This window comes from Microcebus murinus, chromosome 2 (genome assembly GCF_040939455.1).
Source record: "Microcebus murinus isolate Inina chromosome 2, M.murinus_Inina_mat1.0, whole genome shotgun sequence".
In the NCBI taxonomy this organism is placed as follows: Eukaryota; Metazoa; Chordata; class Mammalia; order Primates; family Cheirogaleidae; genus Microcebus; species Microcebus murinus.
In genome coordinates, this window is record NC_134105.1 from 103,980,007 (window position 1) to 103,992,337 (window position 12,331).

Genomic DNA, 12,331 nt, shown 5'->3' on the forward strand with positions numbered 1-12,331 from the left:
ATTAAAAAAAGAAAATAATAAAAGTAAATTTTTTTAAATAAACTAAAAAAAAAAATCTGACTCCTTTTCTTCCTAGTGTGTGGCCTAGAGTGGGAGACAAACATGTATAACCTAATAGGATATAATCTTTAAAAATACATTTTGGAGTCAGACCAACTTGGATGTGAATTCTGGTTCTATCACCTACCAGTACCATGACCTCAATCAAAATTACTTACTTAACTTCCCTGAACCTTGTTTTCCCCCATCATAAAACAAGGGTGATATTTACCTACCTTCTAGGATTCTAGGCTCAAAAATAGTATATGTTTAAACCGTATTGCTGGCCAGGTGCAGTGGCTCACGCCTATAATCCTACCACTCTGGGAAGCCAAGGCGGGCGGATTGGTTGAGGTCAGGAGTTCGAAACCAGCCTGAGCAAGAGCGAGACCCCATCTCTACCATAAATAGAAAGAATTTAATTGATCAACTAACATATACATAGAAAAAATTAACCAGGCATGGTGGCACATGCCTGTAGTCCCAGCTACTCCGGAGGCTGAGTCAGTAGGATTGCTTGAGCCCAGGAGTTTGAGGTTGGTATGAGCTAGGCTGATGCCACGGCACTCACTCTAGCCGGAGCAACAAAGCAAGACTCTGTCTTGAAACAAAAAACAAAAAACCAAAAAAAACCCGTATTGCCTAAGATCTAATACTCAGTTAACAACAGCCATGGTTACAATTCAAGGCAGAATAAAACTGCTATGCAATACAAAGAATGTGCTATTAACAGAGAAGGAAAGATAATTACTTTTGACTGGAGGTGTCTGGCAAATCTTCACCAAGAATGTGACTTTTGAGATGAGCCTTGATGAGTGGGTAAGATTTAAATAGGGAGAAAGGGAGTTTGAAGTAGAATGAGCAGAAGTACGGAGGCATAAAAGTGAATAACATGTTTTAGCATGGTCATGTGGCTAGAATATAGAGCTTATGAAGAAAAAGCCTACAAAGGTAGGTTGACTTCACAGTGGTCTTGATTGTCAGGCTAAGAAATTTGAGACTTGTTTTGACATTAGTAGGGAACCATCTAAGCTTTTTTTCTTTTCTCGTTTTGTTTTTAAGAGCTAGGGTCTCAGTATATTGCCTAGACTGGCCTCAAACTCCTGAGTTCAAGTGATCTTCCCACCCCTGGAGTAGCTGGGACTACAGGAATGTGCCCTCGTGCCTGGTTCCATCCAAACTTTTTGATTATGTGAAGGTTGAGCCTGCCATTTGAGAGGATAAAGAACAATGAAAGATGAAGAATCAAAGATTTAGAGATAAATCTTTAGAGAATTGTTATGATAGCCTCTCTCAACCTGTGTAGTAGTAATGGACTGTTGGAGATAGAATTTACATATGGAGTTTAAAGTCTTTTCATAAAATGGGTATAAGTGTTAGAAGGGATGATACAGGCCAGGCTCAGTTGGTTCATGCCTGTAATCTAGCACACTGGGAGGATTGCTTGAGCTTAGCAGTTTGAGGCCAGCCTGAGCAAGAGTAAGACCCTATCTCTACCAGAAATAAAAAAAAAATTAGCCAGGCATGGTGGTCTACACCTATAGTCCCAGTTACTGGGGAGGCTGAGGCAGGAGGATCGCTTGAGCCCAGATGTTTGAGGTTGCTGTGAGCTAGGCTGATGCCACAACACTCTAGCCCAGGCAACAGAGCATGACTATGTCTCAAAAAAAAGACAGAATGGTACAAAAATTATATACATTTTCTGCACTCAAGAAGCTGCTTGGTGAGACTAAATATAAATACAAGTAGCTTTCATATTACCTGTTGATTTATTAAGCAACTCTCTTATTACATCCATTTCTTATATCCCTGTTCCCTTGCTTTTCCTGGCTTCATACCCCAATCTTTTCCTCATAACTGGCATCTTTTCACTTTCTACATAAGGCCTGTTATTCTTAAGCTCAATTTTGAGATTTTCCGCTTAACATTTTCTTAGATTTGTCTCCTGAAATCTCATTCTTCCCCTCCCACCTGGTTCAGAGGTTTTGCTAGACAATTCACTGAGTTGCCTATAGAGCAATTTACTTTGACTTAGCTGGATGCTTTACATACTCTCTCATTACATGTCTCTAATGAAAAAATACTTTATTCCAGGGCACAGCTAGCAAGAAAATTGTTACAGGGCATGTAATTATAGCTATCAAATAGTGAGGAACATTGTACTAATCCCCTGATAACTGATGTGACTGACAGCTGAGAAGTACACAATATTGGTAGCCATTCATCACTGTGCAAGTGCATTTAAAGAATTTTCCCACTTCAGATTGTTAATGGCTGTACGATGTATGCTCCTAAACAATCTCTAACAGAATTGTTTGTTTCCATATGGGACAGAGCCCTGATAAGGCAGTACCCAGGCTGGAACAGATAGACAGAATGCATAATGTCATTGGACATAGTGAATTATAAATGATAACAAAGATCCTTCTTACATAGAATTAAAATGTATATTAGTGACATTTTCCCCTGTTGCAAACATGACTCACACATCCTCAGTGTTATAGCAAACATAGAAAGCCTAATAATTCCAAAATACTAAAATGGTTTCTTTTATAGGTGGACCCTGGATGTTTTTTGCATACGGGGACCCAGGCACCCCAAAGCATTGCTGCTCACCTAGATAACCAGGTTCCATTGGAGAGTCACAGAGCTATTTCCCGCACCAATGAGAGTGACCCAGTGAGTGCTAATGTGTATATGGGGTTTCTCGGGGCTTACAATGTGTGTGTTATCCTCATTTTACATATCAGGAAAACTGAAACTTAAAGAAGCTAAGCAGATTTACATATGTATTGTCAGATAGACAATGCACCTGAGATAGCACTCTGGAACCCGGATCTTCCCTGTGTGATGCTGTGGTAACTATAAAGTATTCAGGACAGTCCACATCTGTTCTGATTTAGTCCCTACTAGTGACCTCACCCAGTACCACAGATTTTCCTGAGCATAGAGTAGATATGTTGGGTAGCAAAATTTTCCTTAAAGGACCATGTAGTAAATATTTTAGGCTGATGGGCTGTAATGGCCTCTGTCACAGGTACTCAACTCTGCCATAAATAAATTGGTGTGTGGCTTTGTTCCAGTAAAGCTTTATTTACAAAATAGGTGACCAGCCATACCAACCTCTGGTATGGCAAATTCTAAAGAAATCAAATTACTTGCTCAAGATCACACAGCAGGTCAGGTATGGAATGCAGTTTTTCTAATAAGCAATCTGGTACTGTTTTCTGCCTTTGAAAATGGATTCCTAGTGACTGACAAAGGAAATAACTTGATTTGATATGAGAAAAGCAGCATTTATAGTGAAGTTTGTCCACAGAAACCAAGATTCCAGCAGTATCTTATGTTGCATTTTCTAGTTTAGGTCCCATTAGGCTAGATATTGAATTCTTTTCTCCTTCCCCAGCATTGTTCCTGCTTCTCATAAATGAAATTAGATGTATGGTCTGTGCTTTAATGTGAAGGGAACCAACAGCTTTTTTGTCCCTGCCCCTATCCTCTGAGCCTTCCCATCTTAACACAGACCATGTGGAGGAGAAAAAATAATCTATTACCCAAAACACTATCTCAGCAGGGTGTATTTTAAATATGTCTTTAGCATTTACCTATTTTCACAAGCACAAAATGAAATAGAAGAAATGAATGAAGTCACTGAAGTGTCTTTCAGCTTTCTTTGTAATTGTAGTCCCTTTATCTGCCAATTCCTCTGGGGTTTCTATGGAAACAGCAGCATGCAGATGATCTTGTCACATGACTAGAGCATCTCTATACACAGCACAGAAGAATCCAGATGGCAGAATTGTCTCTGCTCTCGCCATATCTAGGGTTTACTTTACTGAGCAAATTTAGGCCACTACCTCTGTAGACACACTGGATTTGGGAACAGCAGCCAGCTTTTTTGTCTAGATAAAAAATGAAAGATATCTTTTCCAGCTAAGAAATGAGTGTGGTCTAGCGAGCCCTGTTCACTTTTCAAAGTCTTGGTCACTTTGTGTACCTGCTATACCTGTTTGCACTTTTATTTCCTAGGCTAAGCATGGGGAACAGCACGAGGGTCAGCACTACAACATCCCCCTCCAGGATTTGAAGACTGTGTTTCCCAACGGCCTGCCTTCTCGCTTTGTAATGCAGGTGCTTAAAACAGGGAACAGAATTGGGGGAAGCCCAGAATACAAGTTGTAGATAGCAAAGGGGTGGGGTTAGATGAGTGGAAAACTATAAAAGATGAAATTTGAATCTGAAAAACAGAAATTCAGCTGTTTATCTTTTGTGAATAGTACAATTACTATAAGCTAATATTTATCCTTCTGTCAATCATCTTAAATCCTTTATGGAACCAGGTAAATATAAATACACATTGCCAACATTTTTTTCCTTGTGTTATCCAATAAGTTATTAAAAATTTTGGCATGCAAATAATTGGTTAAAATTAATATGTGGGCCGGGCGCGGTGGCTCACGCCTGTAATTCTAGCACTCTGAGAGGCCAAGGTGGACGGATTGCTTGAGGTCAGGAGTTTGAAACCAGCCTGAGCAAGAGTGAGACCCTGTCTCTACTATAAATAGAAAGAAAACTAATTGTCCAACTAATATAAATAGAAAAAATCAGCTGGGCATCGTGGCACATGCCTGTAGTCCCAGCTATTCGGGAGGCTGAGACAGAAGGATTGCTTGAGCCCAGGAGTTTGAGGTTGCTGTGAGCTAGGCTGATGCCACGGCACTCGCTCTAGCCTGGGCAACAAAGCGAGACTGTCGCAAAAAAATTAATTAATTAATTAATTAATTTAATTTAATTAATATGTGCCTTGGCAAAATGTCATGAAAATAGTTAATATGCTACACAAAAACAAAATCATTGTATGTTCCTGAGATGATTAGAAATGATATTTTGATTAAATGCACCATAGTCCTTCATTCTCCTAGATTTTCAGAAAATGTTCCTTTATGGCCATAATTCCAATCAAAAGAGCGTAATCTTGGATTGTTTTACAAACATTGAAAGAATTCGTGATTAACTGTATTGGTACAGTTGGCTAGCTTCTGGCTAGCTCTTGCTGAATTATTTTCAGCATCAGAAATTATTCCTTCTTAGGCTGGGCACAGTGGCTCACTCCTATAATCCTAGTGCTACGAGAGGCCAAGCCAGGAGGATCAGTTCAGGTCAGGAGTTGAGCAAGACAGCTGAGCAAGAGCAAGACCCTATCTCTACAAAAAATTGAAAAGATTAGCCATACATGGTGGTGCATTCCTTTAGTCCCAGCTGCTGGTGAGGCTGAGGCAGGAGGATCACTTGAGCCTAGGAGTTGAAAGTTACACTGAGCTATGATGATGCCACTGCAGTCTAGTTGGGGCAACAGCGTGAGACTATGTCTCAAAAAAGAAAAGAAAAAGAAATTATTCCTTCTTAATTAAATAACAAACTTTCCTATGCAGGTGATTTTTAGCTTAGGAAACAGGATGTCATTTCCTCAATGTGTTTTATTTCAGAAAATTAGATAAATAATAAGGAAGTAACACCAATAAGGGAATTAATTCTAGACCATAGGTAGCCTTACAATCCAAAATTTTGTTAAGATTGAAAATAGGAGAGAACATAGATCACAGATGTTTCTGAGGTTTATGCTTTTCCCAGGAACATGCTCAAACTTTGGTGTAATAAACTTTGATTGATTGAGGGGTAAAAAAAGATTGAAAATAGAACACTTCCAGAAGAAATCATCTGTAATGGCATTTAAACTGTTCCCAGACATTCACCATACATTCTTTAGCTTTAGGGTTGTGAGGTTCTATCTTTAACCATTTCAAGTTATTTTCATACTGGCTTAACTACCAGTGCTCTGGAAGGATTTATTCATTCTTTTCATAATTTCCATTAACATGAAGGCCAACTCCATTATTATTGTTATGTATTTTAGTACTGTCATATATTGCCTAATATGGCCTTTTTGTTTCAATATCAGTGTCATTTTTTTGAAGATTGCACTTTCCCTTAAGTTTGGACTTAACCTGTTCATTCCTACCTACACCAATCCAATTGTTTTGTTAGGACTTCTTTTGAAAATATCAACACTATTTTACACTTTGTCTGATACACTTACAAATAGTATTTATTAGATATTTATTCTTATCAGTAGATACAATTAAATACTTTATTTATAAATAACTTACACACACATAGCAATGCTTCCTAAATTTTTCCACCAAAGTATACTTGTTGCAAAAGAGGAATGAATACATAAAACTCTGAAATGTCAGTATATGAGTGACATGAGGTATGACCTCATAGTTGTTTGGGGTGGCTGGTCAAACCTGCTCCTGAGCTGCCAGGTATGTAGTTCTACAGAAGTCTAGATGTTATAGTAATAAGAAATAACCAAAAATAAATTTTAAGGCCAGGAACAGTGGCTCATGCCTGTAATCCTAGCATTTTGGGAGGCCCAGGCAGTAGGGTTGCTTGAGACCAAGAGTTCGAGACCAGCTTAACCAAAAGCAAGAGCCTGTCTCTACAAAAAAATTTTAAAAATTAGCTGGGCGTTGTGGCATGCGCCTATAGTCTCAGCTACTCAGGAGGCTACTATAGGAGGATCTCATGAGCTCAGAAGTTTGAGGTTGTTGTGAGCTACGATGATGCCACTACACTGTAGCCTGGGCAACAGAGCACGACTGTGTCTCAAAATAAATAATTAAAAATAAATAAATAAATAATGAATACTTACCATGTATCAGATACTTTATTGAACATCTGACATGCTTTTCAAATTTACATTGACCCTAAGTGGTATTTGTAGTTATGAGATATCTAGATTATTTATAAATTTCAATTAACTGATATAATACCTATACTTCATTAACAGGAGTAATCAAAAGCTAACTATTATGTTACTAGAATAATGCATTTCAGTTTAAAGACACACAACCTATTGCTCTTGGTTGCTGTATTAGGCTCAATGTGTACACCAAAAACTGGTTAGAAGTTCCACACCTCACCCTCTCCTTCCTTTCTTCCCTGTTTTGTCAGGTGAAGACGTTTGGTGAAGCTTGCCTCATGGTAAGGAAACCAGCCCTTGAGCTTCTACATTACCTAAAAAACACCAATTTTGCTTATCCAGCTGTACGATATCTTGTCTGTATCCTTTCCTGCCCACCTGAGCCCTCTTGAGGCAATGCCTTCTCCTCTGAAATGAGGGAAAAGAAGAAATGCAAGAGTACTTGACAATAAAAGTGTCTCTTTCTGGTGATGTTTTCCTTAACGACAAGTACTTTAGATGGAGAGAAGGGAACAGGAAAAACCCTTAGTCTTTGCCATGTTATTCATTTCTGTGCAAAACAGGACTGGCTGATACTACATATTCCTGATGGTAAGAATTTCCTATCTTTTGTTCTCTGTGTCAGTTTTAGTTACCTTGTTACTGTGGTAGTCCTGTGGCTTTAATTTTCTGACAGGCCTCTGATGGCTAAAGGAAAAGCCTTTGCTCTACATGCAGAGCAGTCTGAGCTAGTTCTTCATGATTTCTTCATCATATTAGTGCCAACCAGGTTATAAAGTGAAGTAAAGGTGACAAGAGGAAATCTAACTAAAAGCTTCCTGAAGCCTTTGCATACCAAGTAGTCCTTACTTTGATATTCAGTGCCCAAGAGCATAAATTCCTTCGTTAGATGTCACCACAGGGAGTTTTTTTTTTTTTTTTTTTTTGGCATCAGTTAACAATTTTGAGTACCTATAGAGAATTTTACTACTTATCAACATTTTAGAGCTGTCAGTATAGATCTTAAAAACTTAAACCCTCGGCCGGGCTCGGTGGCTCACGCTTGTAATCCTAGCACTCTGGGAGGCTGAGGCGGGCGGATTGCTCAAGGTCAGAAGTTCAAAACCAGCCTGAGTGAGACCCCGTCTCTACTATAAAAAATAGAAAGAAATTAATTGGCCAACTAATATATATATATAAAAAAATTAGCCGGGCATGGTGGCACGTTCCTGTAGTCCCAGCTACTCGGGAGGCTGAGGCAGGAGGATTGCTTAAGCCCAGGAGTTTGAGGTTGCTGTGAGCTAGGCTGACGCCACGGCACTCACTCTAGCCTGGGCAACAAAGTGAGACTCTGTCTCAAAAAAAAAAAAAAAAAACTTAAACCCTCACACTTTGTATATATTCCTTTCTTGTTCAATGTTTTATACAGCCGCATTTTCTGACATAGCTTTAAAAACTGCCAGTAAGCTGAAGGGATATTTAATCCACTTGGTATGCCATATGTATTGATTCTAATGATAATATTTAGTCTAAGGTAGACCAGACAAAAAAATAAACCCCTGAAGCAAAAAAGCTTTAAGAAATATGTATGGGAAACTAAAGTCATCTCTCATAATTAAAGAGGCATAGAGTTTTCAAGTTGAAAATAGTCAGGTCCTGGCCGGGCACGGTGGCTCACGCCTGTAATCCTAGCTCTCTGGGAGGCCAAGGCAGGCGGATTGCTTGAGGTCGGGAGTTCGAAACCAGCCTGAGCAAGAGTGAGACCCCGTCTCTACTAAAAATAGAAAGAAATTAATTGGCCAACTAATATATATAGAAAAAATTGGCCGGGCATGGTGGCGCGTGCCTGTAGTCCCAGCTACTTGGGAGGCTGAGGCAGGAGGATCACTTGAGCCCAGGAGTTTGAGGTTGCCGTGAGCTAGGCTGATGCCATGGCACTCACTCAAGCCTGGGCAACAAAGTGAGACTCTGTCTCAAAAAAAAAAAAAAAAGAAAATAGTCAGGTCCTGCTCTAGTTTATTTTCTTGTTCCCTTTTTTTTTTTTTTAGCTCATCTTTGGGTGAAAAATTGTCAGGATCTTCTACAGTCCACCTACAACAAAGAGCGTTTTGATCAACCTATAGAGGCTTCAGCCTGGCTAAAGAATTTCAAAACTACAAATGAACGCTTCCTCAGCCAGGTAACTAGACCCCCGGAAGTTTGATACTGAATAGTCTTTATATGAGTTTTGTCTTCTTTGTACTTTGCGTACTGGTAGACTGTGGAGAACTGATATTGTAGTTTGGAGTAACTATATAATTTTGTATTTTTTCATACATGTTGCTCAAACAGAAAACTGCTCATTTTGTTGGTAGCAAAGTGAAATCCAGATTGATTCATTGACTTTTCAAGCTACAGCTGCAAATCCTTCACAAGCAGATTTCAAACTACATGGTTTTCTCCAGATAAGATCTTTTTCTGTACTTTTTCAGTACAGAAATGTACTGGTAAAATTGCTCTTTACTCCAGTGATTCTTAGATCTCTAGACCAGGGGTTTTTAATGCTGGGTACAAAGTGGAGTCACCGGCCAGGCATGGTGGCTCAAGACTGTAATCCTAGCACTCTGGGAGGCCGAGGCAGGAGGATTGCTCAAGGTTAGGAGTTCAGAACCAACCTGAACAAGAACAAGACCCAATCTCTACTAAAAATAGAAAGAAATTAATTGGCCAACTAAAAATATATAGAAAAAATTAGCTAGGCATGGCGGCACATGCCTGTAGTCCCAGCTACTTGGGAGGCTGAGGCAGGAGGATCACTTGAGCCCAGGAGTTTGAGGTTGGTATGAGCTAGGCTGACGCCTGGCACTCTAGCCTGGGCAACAGCAAGACTCTGTCTCAGAAAAAAACAAAGTTGAGTCACCTAAGAGCTTATTAAAAATACAGATGCCAAGCTAGACATGGTAGCTCACACCTGTGATCCCAGCTACTGGAGTGGCTGAGGACTTGCTTGAGGCCAGAACTTGACCAGCCTGGGCAACATAACAAGACCCTGTTATGGGTCTTGTTAAAAAGACCCATAAATTTTTTTTTTTTTTTTTGAAACAGAGTCTTGTTTTGTTGCCCAGGCTAGAGTAAGTGCTGTGGCGTCAGCCTAGCTCACAGCAACCTCAAACTCCTGGCTCAAGCAATCCTACTGCCTCAGCCTCCCAGGTAGCTGGGACTATAGGCATGCGCCACCATGCCTGGCTAATTTTTTCTACATATATTAGCTGGCCAATTAATTTCTTTCTATTTATAGTAGAGACGGGGTCTTGCTCTTGCTCAGGCTGGTTTTGAACTCCTGACCTTGAGCAATCCGCCCGCCTTGGCCTCCCAGAGTGCTAGGATTATAGGCATGAGCCACCATGACTGGCCTAAAAAATTTTTTTCTTAATTAGCCAGGCACAGTGGTACATGCCTATGGTTCCAGCTACTCCGGAGCCTGAGGCTAGAGAATCATTTGAACCCAGGAATTTGAGGCTGCAGTGAGCTATAGGTACCACTGTACTCTTATCTAGCCTGCATGACAGGGCAAGACCCTGTCTCTTTAAAAAAAAAAAAGAGAGAGAGAAGAGAAAAAGCAGGTGCCAAAGCTTCATTCTGGACCTTTTTAGTCATAATCCCTTATGTATTTTTTTTTTCAAAGCTCCAGACAGAAATGGATTAGAAAGCATTCACTTCCATACTGAGGTCTCTTATAGGACCTGAAAATAGATTAAAACTGACTTCTATTAACCTTACCCTCCAACCTTCTCAAGGGATGGGTTTACCCTTAGGCAAAGTAACCCTTTTTTGGTTTTTATTTTGCTTGTTTTTAGATAAAAGTTCAAGAGAAGTATGTATGGAATAAGAGAGAAAGCACTGAGAAAGGCAGTCCTCTGGGAGAAGTAGTTGAGCAGGTAAAAGAAAAGAATGTATACTATGTCATAATCTGAGAAGACCTCCTACAACATTGTAAACCACTCTCTCTCCCAACAGGGTATAACACGGGTGAAAAATGCCACAGATGCAGTTGGGATTGTGCTGAAAGAGCTAAAGAGACAAAGTTCTTTGGGAATTTTTCGTCTGCTGGTAGCTGTGGATGGAGTCAATGCTCTGTGGGGAAGGACAACTCTGAAAAGAGAAGATAAAAGCCTGGTAGGAAAACTGGGTTTCTCTATTACTAATTTCCCTAATTTCTGCTTCTATCGTGTACAGAGGCTGGGTCTTAGCCTTGTAGCCCAATATATTATCTTGTCCTAGAAGTATTTGAATTAAGATATACAGTGAAAATAGAGGGTGGGTACACTGGCTCACACCTATAATCTTAGCACTTTAGGAGGCCAAGGCGGGAGGATTGCTTGAGCCCAAGAGTTCAAGACCAGCCTGGGCAACACAGCATGACTTCATCTCTACAAACAATTTTTTAAAAATTAGCCAGGCATGATGGTGTGTACCTGTAGTCCTAACTACTTGGAAGGCTGAACCAGGAGGATAACTTGAGCCTGGGAGTTTGAGGTTGCAGTGAGCTATGATCATGCCACTGCACTCTAGCCCAGGCAACAGAGTTTGACCCTGTCTCAAAATATATATATATAGTCTGGACGTGGTGGCTGACACCTATAATCCTAGCACTCTGGGAGGCCAAGGCAACAGGATCCCTTGAGGTCAGGAGTTCGAGACCAGCCTTAGGAAGAGCAAGACTCCGTCTCTACTATAAATAGAAATTAGCTGGCCAACTTAAAATATATAGAAAAAATTAGCCGGGCATGGTGGCACATGCCTGTAGTCCCAGCTAAAGATAGACTGTGAAATGGAATCAGAAGAAGAAAGCAATGCTTTCATGCCAAGAAATTCATTGAAAACCATTCATTGAAAACTAAGCGAGAGTGTTGTGGAAAGAGCCTAACAGCAGAAGCTATGTTTTCTTTCTTTCGTAGTGTGTTCTTTCTATTCTCATTTCAAAATGAGGCTGTTTGGTCTCAGCAGAAAAGATAAGAAGCACCAAGGAAGGGGGGTTGTTTAGGGAAGTGGGTGTTTTCTCTCTTGGTGACTGTTGTTAATCTCCAGAAGCATGGAAGTTCTAGAGCCAACAACTATGTGGCTTATCCAGTATACCTTCAGGTACCATCATTATGTAATAGTTGAGGATTTTTGTTGTTGTTGTCAATTAGTTGTCTCAGGAGAGCATCCAGGAAGAGCAAGTAATGATCTCTTCTCTTTCATTGACCAATGTGCAGATTGCCCCAGAGGAATTAGCACTTATTCATAACCTGAGGAAAATGGTGAAAAATGACTGGGTAAGTGCACATGGTGCCTAACGCACTTCAGAAAGAAATGTGTTTATGTTTAAAACATATTCTAGGCCGGGCGCGGTGGCTCATGCCTGTAATCCTAGCACTCTGGGAGGCCGAGATGGGCAGATTGTTGGAGCTCAAGAGTTCGAGACCAGCCTGAGCAAGAGCGAGACCCCATCTCTACTTAAAAATAGAAAGAAATTAATTGGCCAAATGAAATATATATATATATATAAAATTAATTGGGCATGGT

The 12,331-nt window shown here is 40.1% G+C and overlaps 1 protein-coding gene across 5 annotated transcripts in view; it reads left to right on the plus strand.

Moving 5' to 3' along the window:
• The window catches only part of DAP3 (death associated protein 3), a 37,604-nt gene that overhangs the window by 20,387 nt on the left and 4,886 nt on the right, over positions 1–12,331 (plus strand). For 4 of the 5 annotated variants that reach the window (XM_076000211.1, XM_076000213.1, XM_076000210.1 and 1 more), the window contains 8 exons: positions 2,596–2,718; positions 4,069–4,170; positions 7,057–7,165; positions 7,304–7,396; positions 8,833–8,963; positions 10,621–10,701; positions 10,781–10,939; positions 12,022–12,081. In XM_076000211.1, the coding sequence (XP_075856326.1) occupies positions 2,596–2,718; positions 4,069–4,170; positions 7,057–7,165; positions 7,304–7,396; positions 8,833–8,963; positions 10,621–10,701; positions 10,781–10,939; positions 12,022–12,081 (858 nt within the window). The remainder of the gene's footprint in view (positions 1–2,595; positions 2,719–4,068; positions 4,171–7,056; positions 7,166–7,303; positions 7,397–8,832; positions 8,964–10,620; positions 10,702–10,780; positions 10,940–12,021; positions 12,082–12,331) is intronic. The other variant, XM_076000214.1, reaches the window with a different exon arrangement.